The sequence below is a fragment of the Silene latifolia genome, chromosome 11 (assembly GCF_048544455.1).
Source record: "Silene latifolia isolate original U9 population chromosome 11, ASM4854445v1, whole genome shotgun sequence".
Lineage (NCBI taxonomy): Eukaryota > Viridiplantae > Streptophyta > Magnoliopsida > Caryophyllales > Caryophyllaceae > Silene > Silene latifolia.
Genome location: NC_133536.1, coordinates 200,579,094 through 200,602,386, shown reverse-complemented (window position 1 = coordinate 200,602,386; position 23,293 = coordinate 200,579,094). Strand labels below are relative to the sequence as shown.

The window sequence follows — 23,293 nt, the reverse complement described above, 5'->3', positions numbered from 1 at the left end:
AATTAAAAGAGTACATATACATAATCAACTGGTAAGGTTTGGGATTCGATTCCTAAAACTGCAACAATGTTAAAACTTACGACTAATGAGAGAAAGCTTTACCCATCTAATAGTCCTACCTGGCTCAAACTCAGATTAATTCGAATGGTATGCACCTTTTTTTTTAAGTACATGATTAGGAATCATAATCATCATTAATACAAATTAAAGTTAAATGAAATAATGCATTGAATCCGTAAACATAAAATCAATTAAACTTTTTAGTTTGGAAAAAGTCAAGGACATAAAATTGTCGTCCAATAGTATGCCTTTGACATAGTTGTCCTCTTCTTAATGCATAAGGTAATCCATTAATTTGGAAGTAAGAATATTCGATTAGTTTACATCATTTGCGTAAATATCTCAAACATTCAACTCAATTAAAAGTCTAAAGAAGGGCTCAAAATTCTCAAATGATGATTTAATCACAATAACATGCATATGATCCGATTGACGATGCCCATTGACTCCATCTCTATCATGGATAAGGCAATTTAAGATTCTTCATGTCTAATGATGTAGTATTTGATACCGATTTTATAATTAATTTATGTAATGATAATGATTGAAATTGTATAATATGGAGTACTCTAATATAATTCTCTTTTCGTCTCATTCATTAATTTACCTCTAGTTAAAATGTTCCGTAATAAATAATAAAAAAAAGGTAAACAAATGATTGAGATAAAGGGGTATAATTTACTTTTTTAAAATGTATTTTTTTTTTCTTTTTAAAAAACTAGTAGAAACATGTGATTTACCTACTGAAAAATCGGTCGGTAATAAGACTCACCGTCCGATTTCAGTCAGCAAATTTAAAGTAGTCGATAAGTTACTGAGGAGTCATGTCAGTCAATAAAAAAGAACAATCAGTAATCCCGTATTTACTAAAAGAATAAGTGGATCTAAAATTTTTCCCACCAAAAAGTATATTCTTAAAGTAAGGAAGATAATTACAATTAAGTCCGTTTACTAAATAAGAAAACTAATAATTATTCTTTATTTTATTAAATTATATTTTCAATAATATTAATATTTTCATCTTTATATTATTTTCACTAAACTCTAAAGGGGGTGTTTGGTAAATGGCGGATTGGGAAATTTTCAGCATATTCAAGGCTTTTAGCATGTTTAACTCACCAATCTACTATTTTGAGTGTTTGGTAAATGGCAAATTGAAAGAGTAGATTGGAGCTCAATCTACTGTTTTCCAATATGCTGCTCTACCCAGCATATTCACATTAGTAGATTGTGAAATATGAATCCGTCAACAATCTACACATAGATACAACAATCTATTAACCAAAATCTGCTAATTACCAAAATCTTCTACTAAATCTGCTAATTGAAATATACTAGTCAAACCTGTTAATTCAATCTGTCATTTATAATCTGCTTGACCAATCTGCTTCTGTTAATATCAATCTGTTGATTACCAAACAGAGCCAAAATATATTCTCTTGATTAAAATATAAATAAAATTAATATAAAACTATAAATTACTACATATTTTATTGATGCTATTATTTGAGAATGACTTGACCCATATTACGTATAAACAAACTGTAAATCGCTATTATTACTTTCGTGACAGAAATATTAAGAGAATTTTAAAATTAAAATCATTAGCTTTGTGGTATAAAAAAATATTTTGTTTAAAATACATTTCAACACATTATTCAATGTTCTTGATTAATTGTCAGTTATAACTTTTTTTTCTCAAAGAAAAATACAATGACGAGAAATATGAACAATAATTAATAATATAACACTATTATATAAGTTATTTATTTTAAAAAAAATTATATACCATGCATTTATTATCGACTTGTTTTCAACCGGGCCGGTATTCTGATCCAGTCCATACAACCTGACTTTGAACTCGACCTACCGACCTGTTTGACCGATCTAACTAAGATGAATTGCAACTCACTTATAAACGGTACCTACTAAACGGTGCTACTAAACTCCAATTATGACCCTACATAATAACAACGCCATTACCAATTAATTAAACAAAAAAGAATGCCAATTACTTTTACGAGTCACATTGAATTGAGCAATATGTAAACATTTTAAAACCTTTCAAAACACACAATTTTCTCCGCGTTCAATCACAATGCAAAAAATAAATAAATAAACGTAGTAGTTAAATTGTGTATGCTATCATGCCTTTGATTGCTTAATAATCTTTGCCCTACCACGTTTACTTTGTCAAAATTGTCAATTATATTTTAACCACATTTCTCTAAGTCTTGATTGTTAGGTATACTTTACACACGGTATACAACACCTTGAGAGACTTTGTCATACATATTTAATACCCAATACAACCCTATATAAACCTTGATTCATCTACAACTTTTTCACAACTTTAAACCATTACATAATTTTACAAAATGGCTTCAAGTTTTGTATCCATGTTTGTTGTATTCATTGTTGGAATTTTAGTAGGGAGCTCTAATGCTCAATTATCGACTAATTTTTATTGCGAAACTTGCCCTCAATTATTTCCGACTGTTAGAGCAGTTGTTGAAGAGGCTATAGCACAAGAGGCTCGTATGGGTGCTTCGCTTCTTCGCTTGCATTTCCATGATTGCTTTATCAATGTAATTAATCACTAACCCTAGCTAAAGCTATTTAATTGTTATTCTTATGCAATTTTGAACGTCGACGTCTTGCATTGCCATAATATGGTTGAGAATAAAAATTTGAAAAGTTAAAAATTTCTATGTTTTCAAAACTTTATTTTCTTCCAAATTCTTTATCAAAAATTAGTTAGAATTATTTTCGCGAAATGACAATTATGAATGATTCTCCTAATAGTCCTAAATATGTTGTAATTACAGGGATGTGATGCGTCGAATTTACTTGACGATACACCAACAATGCTAGGTGAAAAAACCGCAGCACCTAACCTAAACTCGGTTAGAGGATTTGAAGTCATTGATCAAATCAAATCCGCGGTTGAGCAAGTATGTCCAGGAGTTGTTTCTTGTGCTGATATTTTGGCGATTGCTGCAAAGGATTCCGTTAATATTGTGAGTTGTCTAACTAAATCGTCGATCATTCAATGAATTTAAGGGTTACGTACGTTCTAAATTATGTTTATACATTTTTTTTATGCAAATGTGTAGCTTAGGGGTCCGGAATGGGAAGTGAAGCTTGGTAGAAGAGACGCCATGACAGCAAGCTTCGCCGCTGCCAATTCTAGTAACGGTATTCCTCCTCCGTCCTCCAACCTTAGTGCCCTCATCTCTAACTTCCAAAGCAAAGGACTCTCAGCCCGTGACTTGGTCGCCTTATACGGTATGTATACTTTTACCTAATTTTAACCATGTACAATGTGTACAACAATTAATGTATTATACAACTGGTTATATGTACAACTTATTCAATGTAGTTGAACTTTGTTATAAAGTTATTGATGCGAATTGGCAGCGGAAATTATTTGACAGCGGAATTTATTTGACTGAACAGTGCTGATGACTGTTCAATTGTCGAAATTGATGAAAAGTAATGTTTATGTGTTTTTTTGATATTGTAAATGAAACAAGAAATAAAGATATTTGTTTCGAATTATGTGATTAAATCGAACCAATGGGATATTTGCTTGAGCTAGACCTATAACTCAAACAATGGTGATTGTTATCCAAGACCTATTGAATAGCAATCGAAAGTTTAATCGAAATCGCGTTTCAACCAAACCAGTTTTTGTTTCTCAGCAAGAAACGATTTTAACACAAGTGTTACATTCTAAATTTCTGGATGTTTTTATTCATAAGCTTGAAGGCATTATATAGCCCCCCAAAGCAGCCCAAAAGGCTTAGGAAGGTGAAAAGGTGATCATTCCTCTTCACTTAAACTTTAAGACTTCTAACTTTAAGACTTCTAGTGGCTTAGTAAGTTGAAAAGGTGACCATTCCTCTTCACTTAATTACAAACTTTAAGACTACTAGTTCATTTAGACAATCACTAATTAAGCTAACATTTTATTGTAAAACATAATCTGAAATGTAAAGCTAAAAATGTGAAATTGGTCCGTCCTCTTCCTTGGCATGCGTGTGTGATACATATTTGGACCATATTCAATAAAGTCGAGATTCATTTAATCATCCCGAGATTCATTAAACCAACCCCAAAAAATCATCGGAATGCATTAAACTGATATCCGACATTCATTGAATCCGTCTTTCCATTGATCTGTATCCCAACTCGCATCATCCGCCCTTTCTTCAAAAAGAATCGTCCCGATTCTTGAACCTATAATATAGGTTATCAAAAGTCGATCAACCCTCGAACTACCTCGCTCAAGTTTAACCTTTGAATTCCAATCGCAACCGGAAATTCAACCAACAACTTGACTTCGACACACCTTAAGCCCGTTTGGGACAAAATTTTTTTTTTTTTTTCTCACGGATGAACAGTAACACGGCTTGTGAACAGTAACTTTTTTTTTTTTTTTTTTTTTTTTTTTGTGTCTCCGTCACGCTTGAATAACAAATTACTAGAAACTTGTTCCCGAGATGCAAAACCGATTAACCCTCGAACTACCTCGCTCGAGTTTAACCTTTGAATTCCAATCGCAACCGGAAATTCAACCAAAAATTTGGCTTTGACACGCCTAGGACCGTCTCGATTATGGAAAATCAAGAGCCGAAGCTCTGATACCATATGATGCGAATTGGCAGCGGAAATTATTTGACAAATGAATTTATTTGGTGAACAGTCTTGATGATTTGTTCAATTGTCGAAATTGATGAAAAGTAATGTTTATGTGTTTTTTTGATATTGTAAATGAAACAAGAAATAAAGATATTTGTTTCGAATTATGTGATTAAATCGAACCAATGGGATATTTGCTTGAGCTAGACCTATAACTCAAACAATGGTGATTGTTATCCAAGACCTATTGAATAGCAATCGAAAGTTTAATCGAAATCGCGTTTCAACCAAACCAGTTTTTGTTTCTCAGCAAGAAACGATTTTAACACAAGTGTTACATTCTAAATTTCTGGATGTTTTTATTCATAAGCTTGAAGGCATTATATAGCCCCCCAAAGCAGCCCAAAAGGCTTAGGAAGGTGAAAAGGTGATCATTCCTCTTCACTTAAACTTTAAGACTTCTAACTTTAAGACTTCTAGTGGCTTAGTAAGTTGAAAAGGTGACCATTCCTCTTCACTTAATTACAAACTTTAAGACTACTAGTTCATTTAGACAATCACTAATTAAGCTAACATTTTATTGTAAAACATAATCTGAAATGTAAAGCTAAAAATGTGAAATTGGTCCGTCCTCTTCCTTGGCATGCGTGTGTGATACATATTTGGACCATATTCAATAAAGTCGAGATTCATTTAATCATCCCGAGATTCATTAAACCAACCCCAAAAAAATCATCGGAATGCATTAAACTGATATCCGACATTCATTGAATCCGTCTTTCCATTGATCTGTATCCCAACTCGCATCCGTGAGAAAAAAAAAAAAAAAATTTGTCCCAAACGGGCTTAAGGTGTGTCGAAGTCAAGTTGTTGGTTGAATTTCCGGTTGCGATTGGAATTCAAAGGTTAAACTTGAGCGAGGTAGTTCGAGGGTTGATCGACTTTTGATAACCTATATTATAGGTTCAAGAATCGGGACGATTCTTTTTGAAGAAAGGGCGGATGATGCGAGTTGGGATACAGATCAATGGAAAGACGGATTCAATGAATGTCGGATATCAGTTTAATGCATTCCGATGATTTTTTGGGGTTGGTTTAATGAATCTCGGGATGATTAAATGAATCTCGACTTTATTGAATATGGTCCAAATATGTATCACACACGCATGCCAAGGAAGAGGACGGACCAATTTCACATTTTTAGCTTTACATTTCAGATTATGTTTTACAATAAAATGTTAGCTTAATTAGTGATTGTCTAAATGAACTAGTAGTCTTAAAGTTTGTAATTAAGTGAAGAGGAATGGTCACCTTTTCAACTTACTAAGCCACTAGAAGTCTTAAAGTTAGAAGTCTTAAAGTTTAAGTGAAGAGGAATGATCACCTTTTCACCTTCCTAAGCCTTTTGGGCTGCTTTGGGGGGCTATATAATGCCTTCAAGCTTATGAATAAAAACATCCAGAAATTTAGAATGTAACACTTGTGTTAAAATCGTTTCTTGCTGAGAAACAAAAACTGGTTTGGTTGAAACGCGATTTCGATTAAACTTTCGATTGCTATTCAATAGGTCTTGGATAACAATCACCATTGTTTGAGTTATAGGTCTAGCTCAAGCAAATATCCCATTGGTTCGATTTAATCACATAATTCGAAACAAATATCTTTATTTCTTGTTTCATTTACAATATCAAAAAAACACATAAACATTACTTTTCATCAATTTCGACAATTGAACAGTCATCAGCACTGTTCAGTCAAATAAATTCCGCTGTCAAATAATTTCCGCTGCCAATTCGCATCAGTTATCAACTAGCTCTACTAACAAAATTATCGAGCTGGGATACAAGTTATTGAGTTTAACATAATAATTATTAAGCTAAATAACTTCGTAAAATAGCTCAATAACTTGTAAAATAGCTCAATTACTTTGTGTAAGAGTTTAACAACTTTGAGATGGTTGTACAATGCCACTATACAATTGGTTGTAGGATAGTATTTGTGTACAATTTACGAGCTTTATTACAGAAGCCAATTTTAACCTTGTTTAATATTGATAACAAATCTAGGTGCTCACACAATTGGACAAGCAAGATGTAAATCCTTTAGGCCACACATCTACAACGACACCAACATCGATCCGTCATATGCAAGAGCAAACCAAGCAATATGCCCTAGCAATTCCGGAAACGGAGACGGCAACTTGGCACCATTAGACCCTCAAACTCCTACAACATTTGATAACACTTATTACAGAAGCCTTGTTAGCAAGCAATCTCTTCTTCATTCAGACCAAGAGTTGTACAATGGCGGATCCACCGACATGTTGGTCCAAACCTATGTCTCAAACCCGGGTGCCTTTAGCTCCGACTTCATAACTGGGATGCTTAATATGGGAGATATCATGCCACTTACCGGTTCACAAGGCCAAATTAGAACCAACTGCCGGAGAATCAACTAATTATCAAACATTTGATAAATATATATAAATATATGCTATTTAGGGACTAAAATTATGTTTATGTTTAAGTGTGGATTTGGTGTTATTATCTTATTTTGCTTTGAAATTATGCTATTTTTCATTATTATGGGTTAAATTTCCTTCTGAAATTTTGAATTTTTTTAATGTTTTGTACTAGTACTTCCTAAAGTTGAATGAGAAATTTTTTCTTTATCCCATTTTTTTTCAACAAATACAAAATTAGAGACTAAAACTATTAGGTCAACTTACATAAAGCATCATCTAAAAACGTCCACAACATCAAATAAAGGTCCATTCCCCCGCCAAACTTCGTTCCGAACCGGTTCCCATATTTGGAAAAATGTGGGTATCGGTGCTCCTATTCTCCAAAACCATCTCACGTGGTCCATTGGAGACGGGACCTCCATTTCTCTTTGGAATGATAGGTGGTCCACTCTTGCTCCCTTAAGGAGCGCCATCCATGGTCCTCTCAATGCGAATTCTAATGAAGTTAGACTTAGTTCCATCATTTCCAATGGGTCGTGGTGCTTTGATAACCTTGATTTTGTCCTTCCCTGTGACATCATGAGCACCATCTTAACAATTCCCCTCCCCTCCCCAGGTCGTCGTGACATCCTTACTACCTCTCTTGCCCCCAAGAATAAATTTTCTGTTGGTTCCGCCTACTCCTCCCTTTGTAGCCTCTCCCTGTGCCCGCCCTCCTTCACGCCTGACTTGGGGTGGCTTTGGGATCTCCCCACCCTTTCCAAAATCAAGTTCTTCCTCTGGCTTGCCTGGTGGGATAAATTCCCACAAAACCTCAACCTATTCAAACGCTCCATTGCTTTATCTCCATCCTGCTCCCTTTGCTCTAGCCCGTCTCTTGAAGAATCTACCCTGCATCTTCTCTGTGATTGTGGTTTTGCCTCGTTTGTGTGGGCTCAGTTCGATGTCCCTCCCTCCTTCTTTTCCCTGGAACTTCAGCCCTGGATTCACTCTAATTGCTTGTCCTCTAATTTTTCTTGGCCCACTACCTTCACCTTCCTCTTATGGCGTCTTTGGACCAAGAGGTGTGACTCTATCTTCTCGTCCCCCTCGCCCATCACTAGCCTGGCCTTCTGTGGAACGGCCTCTGCCTTGTCCGCTGCCTGGGTCGCGGCAAACTGTGCCCCTCCGACCCCGGTATGCGTCCCCCCCCCCTCTGCCTCTTGCTACCCGTGTAGCTGGGCTCTCCCTCCGCATAGTTGGCTCAAAGTCAACGTGGATGCGGCCTTTTCCCCCTCCTCCTTCTTTGCTGCCATTGGGTGTATTGTCAGGGACGATATTGGGTCTTGGGTTAAGGGGTGGTCGTCTAGATTGTTTGCCCCTAACCCCCTGGTTTGTGAGATCCTCGCCATTCGGGAGGGTCTCCGGTTTTGTGCTCATTCTTTGGATAAGTGTATTATTGCCTCGGATTGTCTTGTTGCGGTCAATAACAGTTTGAGTAGTGCCCCACCTTGTGGCCCGTATTCTAACATTATACTTGAGTGTAGGGATCTTTTGGAAAGCTCTCACCATTTGAAGCTTTTGTTTGAGAAGAGGTCGGCTAATGAAGTTGCGGATGCTCTTGCCAAGTTCTCTTTAAATGATATCACTTCTTGTAATGGTTGTTTTACTTGGGACTTTGCCACCTTTTGTTAGTAGCTTGTGTACTTTGGACTTTATTTCGGCCATTGAGCCGCTTCCCCCCGACCCGCCCCCTTGATGTATTTCTCTTGAACTTGACTTCTTTTTAATATTATGTTCTTCCGTTCCAAAAAAAAAAAAGTATATTTAGAATAATGATAATGATGGTGAAAAGAAAATAACAAATTTCAAAAATAAAAGATTCAAATAAAAATAAAAACGAAAAACTTAAAGAGTAGAACAAAAAAAGAAATATTGTACGCAGTATAACATTAGAATTTTCATTATATATCTCGTTTTACATTTTCCATGTATTAAATATTTCATTTTCCAAAGCACGAAGAATAATTAACAAAAAGAGGCAAATAAAGTCATTTTATTAGTGGAAAATGTTTGTTTTTCCATTTTCAAAGAACATTTATAACACATAACTAAGAGCAATAGCAGTAGAAGAACTTTATATAAAGTTCTTTTGCCATGTACACATTTCATTAATTTAAATATTTGAGAACTTTTATCTACAATAGATGACATTTTTATAAAGTTCTTAAATGGAAAATAGTAAATATGTAATTGGTAATCACAATTTTCAAAGTCATGTTTATTGGTCACCAAATTTCCATGTATGAACAACCAAGTTCTTATTTTAGAATTTAATTCTTAAAATTAAGAACCAACTTGTAGTTGCAATAGATAAAACTTTTTATTTTTGGTTCTTATTAACAAACCCAAGAATAAGAACCACTATTGTTATTGCTCTAATAATGCAGCATTTCTCAATACATTCTTAATTCTTGTGAAATAAACTAAAACGACTTATATTATGCAACATAGGGAGTATTAAGAGTTTAAGACAGATAAGAATCAAACTCCATCGTTTATGAGTATCTTTTCTGGCCATAGTGTTCTCTACATCACTATATTCTACATGGTACCCCTCAATTTTTCGACTTTTTACATGATACCCCTACATTTTTTAAAATATACATGGTACCCCTAATTGTTGTCATTATCACTAAATGTACACCTAAACTTTATTTTCCGTCAATTAAACTCAGTTTTAGGCGTTAAGTGATTAATTGGGCGCGTAACCAAGCTTGTCATTTATCATCCCATGACATAAGATTTCTATTAGGCTCAATATCCATCTTTGGACGTGATAATTTGGCAAGGAATCAATAAATTTTTCGTCAAAATTTTTTTAGCCAATATATATCAATAAATATTAGGATCGAGAGGGATAATGAGCCTAATAGAGTCCTTATGTCATGGATAATAAATGACAAGTTTGGTTACGCGTCCAAGTCATTGCGTAACGCCTAAAACTGAGTTTAATTGATGGAAAATAATGTTTAGGAGTACACTTAGTGATAATGACAATAATTAGGGATACCATGTATGTTTTAAAAAGTGTAGGATACCATGTAAAAAGTCAAAAAACTGAAAAGTACCATGTAGAATATCCCTTTCAATTTTAAGTGAGCCAATTTCAGCTCAATTCAAATGTTGGAGAGATGGTTTCCAAATCTATGGGTTTATAGTAGTAGAATTTTGGATAGACAAAGTGGAAAAAACACTCGTAAATTTTCAAAGGTTATAATTAAAACTAGCAGTATAATATAAATAAGAATTTTTTTTTTATAAGGTAGTTTTACAATATGCTTAATGCAAAACCGTATTTTATTTACCTAAAAGCCCTCATAAAATAATTGGTAGCCACCTTTATATGAAAAAAAAAAGACTCGGTTTTACAATAACACAAATGTAAAATGGTTTATACTCGTACAAAGTAATTTCTTATAAATAATCAGACTATGGTGTAATCTTCAATCTTGTTAACTGATACCGTCCCATTCTTTGAATTCATACGATGACCTCTCATTCTTTAAATTCATACAGATTCAAATTCAAACAATGCCTTGAATTCATACCAATTGAGTAATTATTGCCCTTCCATAGGTTCAAGTTAAGAAAACGAGATTAAGCGCCAAACTAGAAAATTTAAAAGAAGAAACTCAAAAGACAATAATCTGACTCTTTAAAACCCCGAAACAGTCATTTACTTGTTACATACAAAGCCAAGCAAATTTCAAAGAGTTACTTATTCACACTCCAAATTTAAAGTACCCATTCTTTCATTTGGTATGTCGATTCTTTCCTTTCCTTTGCTTTTTTCATTTGAATCGTCCTTTCTTTCATTTGAATTCTATGTTATTTACGGCACTACATTAGTTGCGTGTTCTTTTTTTTTTTTTTTTTTCCGGTGAATGACTTCCCTTAACAAGCCAAATGTATGTCGGCACTACATTAGTTGCGTGTAAAATGTTGCTCTTTAGCCGTGGCCTCCAAGGCATGCAATTGCAAATATAACCTTATTCGCTTTGTGGGTATATATATAGCCATTGTTATAAATGTAGGAGTATATAATGTTTCAAAGTCTCTTGTTTGATTATATGTACTGAAAAATGTGACATCTATGCAGAGATATGGCAGAATCAAAGCATTTGAAATCCTCAAATCTAATTGACAATGATAACTCGGAAGCTTTGGACCGGTTGAGTGACTTACCTAGAAACATTATCAGTCATATTTTGGGGTTCCTCTCAACAAAATGTGCCGTAGCTACCTGTGTATTGTCGAAGAAATGGACATATGCTTGGGTGTATGTTTCTGCTCTTGACTTCACTGATCTACCATCCGCAAACACGGATGGTACCTTTGACAAAGATTACTTAGTCTGCTTTAAGAATTTCATGAACCGGGTCCTATTACTTAATGAAGCCCCTTCCCTAGAACGCGTGCGCTTTGTGGCCTATGACTGCTATCCGCCCTTTACTGCCAAGGAATGGCTTCGTACACTAGCAAGGCGAAGTGTTAAGGAACTTTATCTAAGTAATAAGGGTCCTTTTATTATCGGAGTACCAGCAAGATATTTACTGGCTAAGGAAGAGCTCGTTGTACTAAAGTTAGAAAGGCTTTACTTTAATGATTTATCATGTTTTATACAACTTCCATGTCTGAAGATTCTTTCCCTTGTGGAAATGTTGTTTGATAGTACAAATCCTGAAGAGACGGATCCTTTTGATACCATCTTATATAATTGCCCTATCCTTGAGGAGTTGAACATTGATCGCTGCACAGGCTTTGATGAGCTCTCTGTTGAATCGTCTTCTCTCAAGACACTAAGATTGGTATCCCGTGAGAATAGAAAAGTAAAAGTCACAATTAAAACACACAATCTCGAATCCCTCTACCTCTCAGTTGGTATGAAGCAATCTTCAGTTGATGATTTTCCATCTCTGGGTGACGCAAGGCTTGAGGTTTGGAGTTCAACCGTCAGATGGGTTAATTTACTTCAGAAGCTCCGCTTTATAAAGACGCTGGTGTTGTATCGAATTATTCTGGATGTAAGTGCTTTAATCATTTGAAAATTAAGCTCTTCCAAGTTATGCTAATTTAGTACTTGTAATTTCTGGTACTTTCTGATCTATGAACTGTTAATGTTCCTGTTAATCCATTGATATATGACCTATGAACTGTAAAATTGTTTGGTTCAATCTGCAGGGTCGTAATGTTGTTGGTAAGCTGCCGACATTTGAGAATTTGGAAGTTCTGGAAGTAGCTTATAGCCCTTGGCCAATTATACTACATCTTACACATTTAAGCATACAAAAGGTAATCCTTTGGTTTCATATTTATTTGTCAAATTCATTTTGGTTCTTCAAAAACGTAAAGAACCATATGATTTAGAGCGAGTATTATTTTGACTTGGCTTAAATGTGAATTTCGTAGTTGATGTATGACTGGCCTAATACTTTACCCAAGAACAAGGCGTTATCTTTGGAAGAAATCGAGTGTCATTGCTTTGATGAGGTTGAAGAAGGTATTTCCATGATGCAGTTCTTTTTAAGCAACACCAAGGCGCTCAGAGAGTTGAAAATTCATTTGCGGCGTTGGATGGATCCAAAATTAGAGAATGAAGTGATAAAGTCATTATTGGGCATTCCTAGGGCCTCAACTCAATGTAAAATCACTATTGTAAACGAAGATGAAAATATGGCAAGTGACGAGAGCGACAGTGAACCAGAGAAACCGGGATCAGATGACATGATAATGATAAGGTAATGCTTTGATTCTTCAGTCCTTTTCATATTCAATTTTTTTGATGAAATTCGTCAACATGACTATTTAGTGTTGGGTTAACAGGTCTGTTTTCATGTCACTTGACGATAGCTAACATTACCTTAAACAATGTTGCAGCTCTGAAGACGATGAGTAGCGACCTGATGATGACGACAACGAGCCCATTGTTCTCTGTTTCTGCCTCGGCTTTTCCGGTTCTTGTTATTTTGTTTGTAGTTTTTAACTTTTGAGTAAAATAGATGATTTATTCATTTCCAGTTTCAGTTTCGTAAGTGTAGTCATCATCAGGTCGTTACCCAAAATATCGGCACGTCTGCACACTGAACTTCTTTTCTTCCCGCCTCTCAACTCTAAGCACTACATACTCATTGTCTTTGCAAGAGCTTTGGTGTTGTTGGAGTTCTCAGTAATGCCACTTTTATTAGTGATCACGTTCGTCCTTATGCCCCATACTTTCATGACGATACAACAACTCTAAATTGTGAATAGAAAGTCTAACCTGATCCAAGTGACCCAACCCGAAAATAGTGCATACCGATACCAACCAAAGAATTTAATAGCCAAATCCGATAAAATAACCGATCCAAGTGCAAACCGATACCAACCAAAGAACTGATCCGATTATAAAATAGCCAAATCTCACAAAATATTTTACAAAAATTAAAATATTTTACGAAAACAAAGAATTTAATTGTTTGTTTTCGTAAAATATTTTAATTTTTTTTTATCTAATATGCTATTTTTTTAATTAAATTTTTAAACTTTTATTTTGTATTTTTCATAAAAATATAACCATATTTACTTTTGTGATATGATGAATTGAATTTCTCGTGAGATTTGGACAAAGGGGTTTAATTTCACTTATTATGTAAGTTACGGGGCCTAATCACTCCAATTGAAAGTTATGGGGGTTAATTTCATGATTGCACAAAGTTATGAGGGTCAATCACCACTTCTAACAATCTACTAATCGTAATCTGCCAATTACCAAACAGTCAAATTAAATATGTTAATTATAATATGCTGGTCAAACCTTCTGATAAAATCTGTCATTTATAATCTGCTTTTACAATCTGCTTATGTTGAAATTAATCCGCCGTTTACCAAACGGGCCGTCTTTTACCACTTCCTTTAAAATAATATGCTCCACTTTTTCCCAAGTCGAATATATATCCCTCTTTGAGGCTTTGAACAATCAGACTTAATCAGGGCGGAATCAGAAATAAAATCTATTTAGAACTAGATTTATAGACTATTGAAGCGTATTGGCTAAAAAAAATTCAGACAGTGCATATCTATCTAGGGATATAACCCTAGTAGAATTAGGCTAGTTCCGCCACTGGACCTAATGACGCTATTAGCAATTTATGCCAAAAATATTTTGTCAATTTTCCTCTTGGAGCTTCTATGAAACCAGATTGATGAAGTAAGCTTGATAGAACACATTGATTATCAGTAGAAATATTTGTGTGTATATTATTGATCTTATTTTTGTGTATTACAAGAGTATCAGATGACATGAGAGTGATTCTCTTTATATAGTAGTTAATAGGTCGGTTCTAACTAACTAGAGTTTGTTAGGATTTTGTTAGTTACAGCTCTAGTTAGTTAGATAGATCCCTAACTACTTTTATATGTTCTCATCCCTCCTCAAGCTGGACAGTCATTGGTAAGATGGAGAAGTCCAAGCTTAGAAGATAACTCCTTATGTTGATGACCACCAAGAGGCTTGGTCATAATGTCAGCTAACTGTTGATCAGAGCTCACATGTTGAGTGTACAAGAAACCTTCTTCCTGTTTGTCTCGAACAAAATGGCAATCAACATTTAAGTGTTTAGTTCTTTCATGGAAGACATGGTTCATTGCAATGTTTTGGACTGCTTTGTTGTCACAATAGAGAGGAATGGGCAGTGGCACAGTGACTTGCATATCTTGAAGTAGAGCAGCTAACCAAACTAATTCACTGGTGGTGTATGACATGCTGCGATATTCTGCTTCTGTAGAACTCTTAATGACCGTCTTTTGTTTCTTCGTTTTCCATGAGATTAATGCCTTGCCCAAGAACACACAATAACCACTAAGGGATCTAGAACTAAATGGACATTGTGCCCAATCTGCATCAGTGTATGCCCTTAGTGTCATATCAGACTGTGCAGGATAAAATAACCCCAGGTTTACAGTAGATTTTAGATATTTGACTACATGTAAGGCAGCAGTAAGATGTGGCACTCTTGGCTGAGTCAAAAATTAACTCAGATGCTGGACAGAATGGGAAATGTCAGGCCTGCTCAGACTTAAATATAGCATTCTCCCTATCAATCTCCTGTATTGTTCAGGATCTGATAATAAATCTCCCTTTTCAATACTCAACTGCAGTCCTTTAGGTAGAGGAAACTCAGTGTTTGAACAATTTTCCATTTCTATATCCTTAAGAATATCAAGAATGTATTTTCTTTGATTTATAATGATTCCTATGTCATTCCTTGCTATTTCCAGTCCAAGGAAATACCTAGCTTGACCTAAATCTTTGATGGTAAATTTTGTGTGCAATCCATCCTTTACCTTCTGAATCTGATCTTTATCACTTCCTGTGAGTAATACATCATCTACATAGACAAAGGCAATGAGAAATGCTCCAGTTTTTTCATCTTTTCTTGTAAACAAAGAATAGTCATGTCTGGATTGCTTAAACCCTATACCAAGCAGATATTTTGTAAGCTCCTTGTTCCATTGCCTTGAGGCCTGCTTTAAGCCATATAATGACCTCTTTAGCTTGCATACTTGACCAGGTTTGGCCTTTGTATAGCCTTGAGGAACTGTCATATAAACATCTTCATCTAGATATCCATGTAGGAAAGCATTATTGATATCTAATTGATGTAAGGGCCATTATTTAGCAGATGCAAGAGCAATAAGAGATCTCACTGTAGTGAATTTTGCTACTGGTGAAAATGTGTCTTTGTAATCCTTGTCTTTCAGCTGGTTATAGCTTTTGGCAACTAGTCTAGCCTTGTACCTTTCTATGGTACCATCTGCCAGCTTGTGTTTAATTTTATAAATCCACTTATGCTCTATTGCTTTATGACCAAGTGGTAACTCAGTCAGCTTCTTTGTCTCTGTTCTTTCCAATGCTTCTAATTCCATTTTCATGGCTTCAATCCATTTTGGATTCTTAACTGCTTGAGCATAATGAGTAGGTTCAGGCTCAGCAATAACATTGGATAAAGAAGCAACATATTCTTTATCAAACTGAGTGAGATCAGCTAATATGGATGCATTCAGCGCTTGTTTTGCTTGACCAGATGTGGATCTGGTAAGAAGTTTTATGCTGCACTGATATTCCTTAAACTTTCTTGTAGAGATAACAGGTCTGGTGGATCTTCTTACCCCAGTCTCAGTGGCATTGATGATATCAGATCCTGCAGAACCAGAAGTTGTTGCAGGAGTTGTTGATATTGAGTTAGGTGTTGGTATATCAACACTAGCGCGTGAAATAGTTTGTTCTTTAGTCCTTGTACCATCATGTACTGAGGTTGGAATATCAGTACTGGCATCAAATGAAGTCACATTATTTGGCTTTTGAAAAATAAGATGCTGAGATGCACCAGGATTAACCACAGTAAGTGGATCATCAGAATTAATCTTTTCTGATGTCTTGTTTGAATTACTCACTGGAATTTTCTTGAATGGAAATATGTCCTCCTGAAACTTGACATCCCTGCTAAAGAAACATTTGTGTGTCTCTATATCATAAACTATGTACCCTTTCTTGCCAAAGGGGTAACCAATCATAATACATTTCCTAGCTTTTCCTGCAAATTTATCAGGCTGTCCTAATGGAATACTTGCATAACATAGACATCCAAATACCCTTAATTCTTCGTACTTGGGTTTTTTTTGAAACAAATCTCATATGGAGTTTTCCAATTAAGGATTTTGGTTGGCATTTTATTTATGAGGTATGTAGCAGCCAAAACACAATCTCCCCAAAATTTTGCAGGTAAATGAGCATGTAACTTTAAAGATCTGACAGTCTCTATGAGATGCCTATGCTTTCTTTCAACACGGCCATTTTGCTGTGGTCTACCTGCCATGCTTGTTTGATGTATTATGCCTTTGTGACTAAACATTTCATGACATTGTGCCTGAATAAATTCAGATTCATTATCACTTCTAAACACCTTGAGCTTTTTCTCAAACTGTGTGTTGATCTGATTCAAAAACTGATTAATAAGAGCTGGTACTTGCATTTTATTCTGGAGTAGATAAATCCAAGTAGATCTGGAACAGTCATCAACCAGTGTAAGAAAATAATTAACTTGCACCATTCAAAGCAAGTGTCTTATAAGGGCCCCATAAATCAGCATGTAGTAAATCAAATTGAGCATGAGCATGAGCATGCGAAAGACTCCTTGTATAAGGAAGAGCATGATGCTTGGCAATAGCACAAGTCTCACAATGAAACTGTTTAAGAACATATTTATTCAATCCCACTACATGCTTTAACTTCTCAAAAGATGTATGACCCAGTCTATCATGAACTAGCTGAGTATCAATAGTCTTTACATTGAACACTTTCCTACTAACAGTATTTTGATGATTTCTAAAACTACAACTACTTGTTCTAGTATTCCTACCAGTTAAGCTTCCTGCTACTGGTTTATTCCTGCCAGTCATGCTCCCTGCTGCTGGTCTAAGCTCGTAGAGATCTCCAATTAGTCTAGCTCTCCCAAGAATGTTCCTACTTGAAAAATCATGTAAGATACATTCAGTAGGAGTAAATATTGCTGTCATTTTAGACTGTTCTACAAGCTTACTTACAGAGAGAAGATTCTGTCTAAAACCAGGAATAACTAGAACATTTTCCAATGTAATTGTAGGAGTTAGAACAACCCTTCCCATTTGGTAAACAAATTTAATACAACCATCTGGTAAGGCAACAATAAGAGGCTTCTCTAATTTCTGGATATTACTCAAAATTGATAATTGAGATGTCATGTGATCTAACGCCCCAGTATCAACAATCCAATTATAAGAATCAAAATAGCTGACTACAACATTGGACCAACCAAATTTACCTGCAAAATTTGCAGTGGCTGTAGAACTAGTGTTGGCCTTGTCATCCATATTTTGCATTACTTTCTGCACAACTGAGTCAACAATGCCATCAACCATATCAGAATCAAAAGCAGAGTTAACTTGTGAATGTGGAGCAAACTCCATTAAAGGTTCATCTTGTATATAATCATCATACTGCAAAACATCAGCATTGTTCACATTCCTACCAGTATAACCACCTCTAGTAGATCCTTCTCTAGGATAGCCACCTCTGCCTCTAATGCCCCTGTTTGCTTATACCAATGGCAAATAGACTGAATATGACCCTTTTTACCACAGAAAGAACAGGTCTTCAGTTGATAACACTCATCTATTGTGTGCCCTTTCCTGTTACAGTGAGTACACTTCTTGACAACAACTTCAGCATCAGCAACTGCTGAACTGTCAATCTTTGCCTTTTTAACATCTGGTTGCTTGACCTCAGCATTAGCAACATATGCATTTGCCTCAGCAAGAACATCGACAGCATCAGAAACTTGTTTCTGTCTCTCGATCTTTTGAAGCAAGGACAATGCTTTGTTCAGAGGTGGTAATGGCTCCATGGACAAAATATTGGTCTTAACACCCTCATACCCACTATTTAATCCCATTAAAAACTGTATTAACTTGGTGTGAGTGTCCCTGTCAATAATTCTTTTGAGGAGTTGACAAGTATAGGCTGACAATGCTCCACAAGTACAGGTGGGAATAAGGTCAAGAGTGTCAAGATTCTTCCATGTCCTCTTGAGGTTACCATAATACTCAATCAATGGTGTATTACCCTGACTAATAACATTCAAATCTTTACGAAACTGATATATCTCTATGGCATTAACATCATCATACCTCTCAATCATCTCATCCCATAAATCTTTGGACGAATTGGCATAAGACATATTTTCTTTAATATCATCATCCATAGAATTACGCATCCACTGTCTAACCAATATGTCACATCTCATCCATTGATGGTACTTTTTATCAGAAATATCAGGTTTCTTAACAGATCCATCAATGAACCCCTCTTTGTTTTTAGAAATCAAAGCAACATAAGTATCCCTTTTCCAATTCAAAAAATTTTTACCATTGAACTTGTAGTCAATCAATTTTAAGCATGGTTGATCATTAGTTGATAGAAACAATGGATCATCAAAGAAAGCATATGGAGAATCATCAGAATTATTAACTGATTCAGGCATGATGATATCGTGTATCAAGAAAGTTCACAGAATTTGAAACGGAATGATATGAATTAATCAAGAAATAAACTTGATAACAATGATTGTGAATGAAGAAATCGATACCAGAATGATTCAAGATGATGAATATACAGCGGAAGAGAGAATTAATAACCCAGAAACGAACGAGCGATTGATAACATATGAAACCAGATTGATGAAGTAAGCTTGATAGAACACATTGATTGTCAGTAGAAATATTTGTGTGTATATTATTGATCTTATTTTTGTGTATTACAAGAGTATCTGATGACAGGAGAGTGATTCTCTTTATATAGTAGTCAATAGGTCGGTTCTAACTAACTAGAGTTTGTTAGGATTTTGTTAGTTACAGCTCTAATTAGTTAGATAGATCCCTAACTACTTATATGTTCTCAGCTTCCATCATTTAATTCGAGAATTACAACGAGACCCTCTCTTTCTTAAGTGCCTATCGCCTCAAAAATCAAGCACCACCTATTGGTAATGACCTGACCTGACCCGATCCGACCTTACCCAAACTTTGCAAACCCAAAATAGCCCAAACCAAAGTGACCCGATCCGATTGACCGACCATTAGTTCAAGCTAAGAAAATGAAATTAAGCGGCAAACCGGAAAAAGTTTAAAAAAAGAAAAAGAAACTCAAAAGACAAGTTTCAATCGTCACCCTCATTTATTCACACAATTACACAAGTACACAATTGCAGTTTACGCTTCTATCACACTGCAAATTTGAACTGTTCAATCTTCCATTTGGTATGTCAATCCTTACCGTAACTTTTTTCATTTATATTTTGTACAGTTGAATGATACTTCCTCCGTTCATTTAGATTCCATACGTTTGTTTAATACGGTATATCTAAATGAACGGAGGAAGTATTATGGTAGTGGTTTAAATAAGTGTAATGTTACTGGATTTGCCTACGAATCTCGTTTTCCAATCTATGTTCGCATATCGGATTTCGCTATTTTATAATCTGTAACAGTCGTCGGATATTGTTCCTTATCTTTTCATTTGTTTACCTATTCCACTTTTGTCTATATTAAAAATGCTCCTAGTCGGTAATTTGATTTTTTCACATCCATTTTGTTCGGTTATCATCTGATAACAATAACCACAAAGGTAAACAATTGACCAGAATGAAATGAGAATCGTACAAGGCTATAATGATTGATGTCTTGGAGCCTTTGAGGTGTTTTTGATTGTTTTTAAGTGGAACATTTATGCAGAGATATGGCAGATTCAGAGCATTCGAAATCCTCAAATCTTAACACCGATAACACAGAAACTTTGGACCGCTTAACTGAATTACCTAGCAACCTTATCTATCATATTTTGGGGTTCCTCTCTACAAAATGTGCCGTAGCTACCTGTATATTGTCGAAGAAATGGAGATATACTTGGGTACATGTTCCTGCTCTTGACTTGACTGATTTACCATCCACAAACACGGACGGTACCTTCCAAAAAGATTACTTGGTCTGCTTTAGGAATTTCATGAACCGGGTCCTATTACTGAATGATGCCCCTTGCCTAGAACGTGTGCGCTTTGAGGCCTATGACTGCCTTCCTCCATATACTGCCTTTGAATGGCTTCAGGTTATAGCAAGGCGAAGTGTAAAGGAACTTTATCTAAGTAATAAGTGTCCTCCAATTTTCGGAGTACCACCAAAACATGTACTGGCTAAGGGAGAGCTAGTTGTACTAAAGTTAGAAAGGCTTTGCTTCTATGATTTATCGTGGCTTGTCCATCTTCCATGTCTGAGGATCCTTTCTCTTGAGGAAGTGGCGTTTAGAGACCCAGAGTTCGAAGAAGTGAAGGATCCTTTTGCGAACATCTTATATAATTGCCCTATCCTTGAGGAATTAAATATTGATCGTTGCATAGGCTTTGATGAGCTCTCTGTGAAATCGTCTTCTCTAAAGACACTAAGATTGATATCCAATAGTAAAAGAAAAGAGAGAGTCACAATTAAAACACCCAATCTCGAATCCCTCTACCTATCAATTGGTATGAAGCAATCATTGGTTGATGATTTTCCATCTTTGGTTGACGCAAGGCTTGAGGTGTGGTGTTCGACTGTCAGATGGGTTAATTTACTTCAGAAGTTCCGCTTCATAAAGACTCTGGTGCTTTTTGGAATTATTCTGGATGTAAGTGCTTTAATCTCCCTAGCTCTTTCTTGTGCCTCTTTTTTTGCAGGAAATGTTAATGTTCCTGTTATTACATTGTTTTCATCATGACCTATGAACTGTAACATTGTTTGCTTCAATCTGCAGGGTCGTAATAATGTCAGTAAGCTGCCGACATTTGAGAATTTAACCGTTCTGGAAGTAGCATATAGTCCCTGGCCAATTATACTACAAATCGTTGAAAACTCCCCGCATCTTACACATTTAAGCATACAAAAGGTAATTCATTAGGTTATTTAAAAACGTAAAGAACCTTATGAGTTAGAGCGAGTATTCTTTTGACTTGGCTTACATGTGAATTTCGTAGTTGATGTATGACTGGCCTAATACTTCACCCAAGAACAAGGCGTTATCTTTGGAAGAAATTGAGTGTCATTGCTTCGATTGAGATTGAAGAAGGTATTTCCATGATACAGTTCTTCTTGATCAACACTAAGGCGCTCAGAGAGTTGAAAATTCATTTGCGCAGTTGGATGGATTCTAAATCAGAGAATGAAGTGATAAAGTCATTATTGGGCATTCCTAGGACCTCAACTAAATGTAAAATCACTATTGTAAACGGGGATGCAAATATGGCAAGTGACGAGAGCGACAGTGAACTAGAGAAAATGGAATCAGATGACATGATAATGATAAGGTAATGCTTTGATTCCTCAATGCTTTTCATATCTCAACTTTTGTTTCATACTTTTGCTGTCTTATTATTCAGAATACGGATAACCAACTTTTGGTTAAATTCGTCAACATGACGACTATTTAGTGTTGCGTCAACTGGCCGGTTTCATGTCATTTGATGATAACTGACAATACCTGAAACTGTGTTGCAGCTCTGAAGAGGATGAGTAGCGTCCTGATAACAACGGCTGAAATTACCGGTTTTGGTCATTTAGAAGTGTGAATGTCAATCAGTTTCGAAGTGAAGCTTATTATCTGGTTTTATCTTACACATATATAAACTTATAAATATGGCGAGTTCATTGTCATCTGTTTCCGCTTCTGCATTTCCTGTTCTTGTTACTCTGTACTTCTTAAATTTGAGTAAAATAGATGATTATTCACTTTCTTATGTTGATCAAGTATTCATAAAGATTAATTCAGCTAGATTCAATTGTTTTTAGTTCTGATGTGATTCGTGCTGGAAGACTGAAAACTTGGAAAGATTTTATTATTATTATTATTATTATTATTATTATTATTATTATTTTTTTTTTTTTTTTTTTTTGATAAGGTAAGAAAACTAGGTTGATCATCATTTAGGGTAGGACCAACCTATCTCATCCTTTCGAATGAGAGAGGTAAGTTGAAGCCACCGGTTTTCAAACCACCTCGAAAGAGTTGGACATGAATGTCCAATAGAAGCCATGAAGTCAGCAACTTTGTTGCCTTCACGAAAGTAATGTTTAATTATTACTTCATCGAAGAAATAAATGTCTTATTATTGATATTCACTAATTACAAGTATTTATATAGGCCACATCCCCTATCCCCTATTTACTAAATGAATAGGCGAAACTCCAACTTTTTCCGCCTAAAACATATTTTCTAAAATAGTGTTTTGTATTTATAGCTATTGATATGATAGGTTATAAATGAACATAATCTTTTGTATTTAAATATTTATAACATTCAATATTTCACATTATGCACTCCGATCTTTCTATGATAAAAAAAATTCCGTTTTTTAAAGAACTTTATGATAAAAATTCATTGACTTTTTATGATAAAAAGTTGCTGCTAAAAAATATGTTATTAGTAAATATTTATTAAAAATTCAATGACTTTTTATGATAAAAAGCTATGGCTAAAAAATATGT

At 35.2% G+C, this 23,293-nt stretch overlaps 5 protein-coding genes across 5 annotated transcripts; 3 read left to right on the top strand and 2 right to left on the bottom strand.

Moving 5' to 3' along the window:
• The first annotated feature begins 2,390 nt into the window (after nucleotides 1–2,390).
• Nucleotides 2,391–7,311, top strand: LOC141612311 (peroxidase 4-like). The gene is made up of 4 exons (XM_074431052.1): nucleotides 2,391–2,648; nucleotides 2,889–3,080; nucleotides 3,177–3,348; nucleotides 6,771–7,311. Exons 1-4 carry the CDS (start codon nucleotides 2,439–2,441, stop codon nucleotides 7,160–7,162), a joined length of 966 nt encoding a protein of 321 aa, XP_074287153.1. The 5' UTR covers nucleotides 2,391–2,438; the 3' UTR covers nucleotides 7,163–7,311.
• Nucleotides 7,312–10,774: 3,463 nt separating this feature from the next.
• Nucleotides 10,775–13,246, top strand: LOC141615309 (F-box protein At4g09920-like). The gene is made up of 5 exons (XM_074433717.1): nucleotides 10,775–10,969; nucleotides 11,310–12,234; nucleotides 12,392–12,502; nucleotides 12,620–12,948; nucleotides 13,088–13,246. Exons 2-5 carry the CDS (start codon nucleotides 11,314–11,316, stop codon nucleotides 13,104–13,106), a joined length of 1,380 nt encoding a protein of 459 aa, XP_074289818.1. The 5' UTR covers nucleotides 10,775–10,969; nucleotides 11,310–11,313; the 3' UTR covers nucleotides 13,107–13,246.
• Nucleotides 13,247–15,859: 2,613 nt separating this feature from the next.
• Nucleotides 15,860–17,220, bottom strand: LOC141614669 (uncharacterized). Its single transcript, XM_074433413.1, has 2 exons — nucleotides 17,058–17,220; nucleotides 15,860–16,803 (listed from the first exon to the last, which is right to left on the bottom strand). Exons 1-2 carry the CDS (start codon nucleotides 17,218–17,220, stop codon nucleotides 15,860–15,862), a joined length of 1,107 nt encoding a protein of 368 aa, XP_074289514.1.
• A 1,023-nt stretch (nucleotides 17,221–18,243) lies between these two features.
• On the bottom strand, nucleotides 18,244–19,266 carry LOC141614668 (uncharacterized). The gene has a single exon (XM_074433412.1). It carries the CDS (start codon nucleotides 19,264–19,266, stop codon nucleotides 18,244–18,246), a length of 1,023 nt encoding a protein of 340 aa, XP_074289513.1.
• Nucleotides 19,267–19,953: 687 nt separating this feature from the next.
• On the top strand, nucleotides 19,954–22,596 carry LOC141615308 (F-box/LRR-repeat protein At3g59210-like). Its single transcript, XM_074433716.1, has 5 exons — nucleotides 19,954–20,041; nucleotides 20,516–21,440; nucleotides 21,567–21,698; nucleotides 21,787–22,116; nucleotides 22,307–22,596. Exons 2-4 carry the CDS (start codon nucleotides 20,520–20,522, stop codon nucleotides 21,865–21,867), a joined length of 1,134 nt encoding a protein of 377 aa, XP_074289817.1. The 5' UTR covers nucleotides 19,954–20,041; nucleotides 20,516–20,519; the 3' UTR covers nucleotides 21,868–22,116; nucleotides 22,307–22,596.
• The last annotated feature ends 697 nt before the right edge of the window (nucleotides 22,597–23,293 follow it).

Coding starts and splice junctions, on each gene's coding strand:
- LOC141612311 (XM_074431052.1), top strand. CDS start 2,439: ATGGCTTCAAGTTTTGTATCCATGTTTGTTGTATTCATTGTTGGAATT. Junction 3,081..3,176: donor CAAAGGATTCCGTTAATATT/GTGAGTTGTCTA, acceptor GCAAATGTGTAG/CTTAGGGGTCCGGAATGGGA. Junction 3,349..6,770: donor TGACTTGGTCGCCTTATACG/GTATGTATACTT, acceptor TAACAAATCTAG/GTGCTCACACAATTGGACAA.
- LOC141615309 (XM_074433717.1), top strand. CDS start 11,314: ATGGCAGAATCAAAGCATTTGAAATCCTCAAATCTAATTGACAATGAT. Junction 12,235..12,391: donor TGTATCGAATTATTCTGGAT/GTAAGTGCTTTA, acceptor TTCAATCTGCAG/GGTCGTAATGTTGTTGGTAA. Junction 12,503..12,619: donor CACATTTAAGCATACAAAAG/GTAATCCTTTGG, acceptor TGAATTTCGTAG/TTGATGTATGACTGGCCTAA.
- LOC141614669 (XM_074433413.1), bottom strand. CDS start 17,220: ATGCAAGTACCAGCTCTTATTAATCAGTTTTTGAATCAGATCAACACA. Junction 16,804..17,057: donor ACATCAAACAAGCATGGCAG/GTAGACCACAGC, acceptor GTATTCCATTAG/GACAGCCTGATAAATTTGCA.
- LOC141614668 (XM_074433412.1), bottom strand. CDS start 19,266: ATGCCTGAATCAGTTAATAATTCTGATGATTCTCCATATGCTTTCTTT.
- LOC141615308 (XM_074433716.1), top strand. CDS start 20,520: ATGGCAGATTCAGAGCATTCGAAATCCTCAAATCTTAACACCGATAAC. Junction 21,441..21,566: donor TTTTTGGAATTATTCTGGAT/GTAAGTGCTTTA, acceptor TTCAATCTGCAG/GGTCGTAATAATGTCAGTAA. Junction 21,699..21,786: donor CACATTTAAGCATACAAAAG/GTAATTCATTAG, acceptor TGAATTTCGTAG/TTGATGTATGACTGGCCTAA.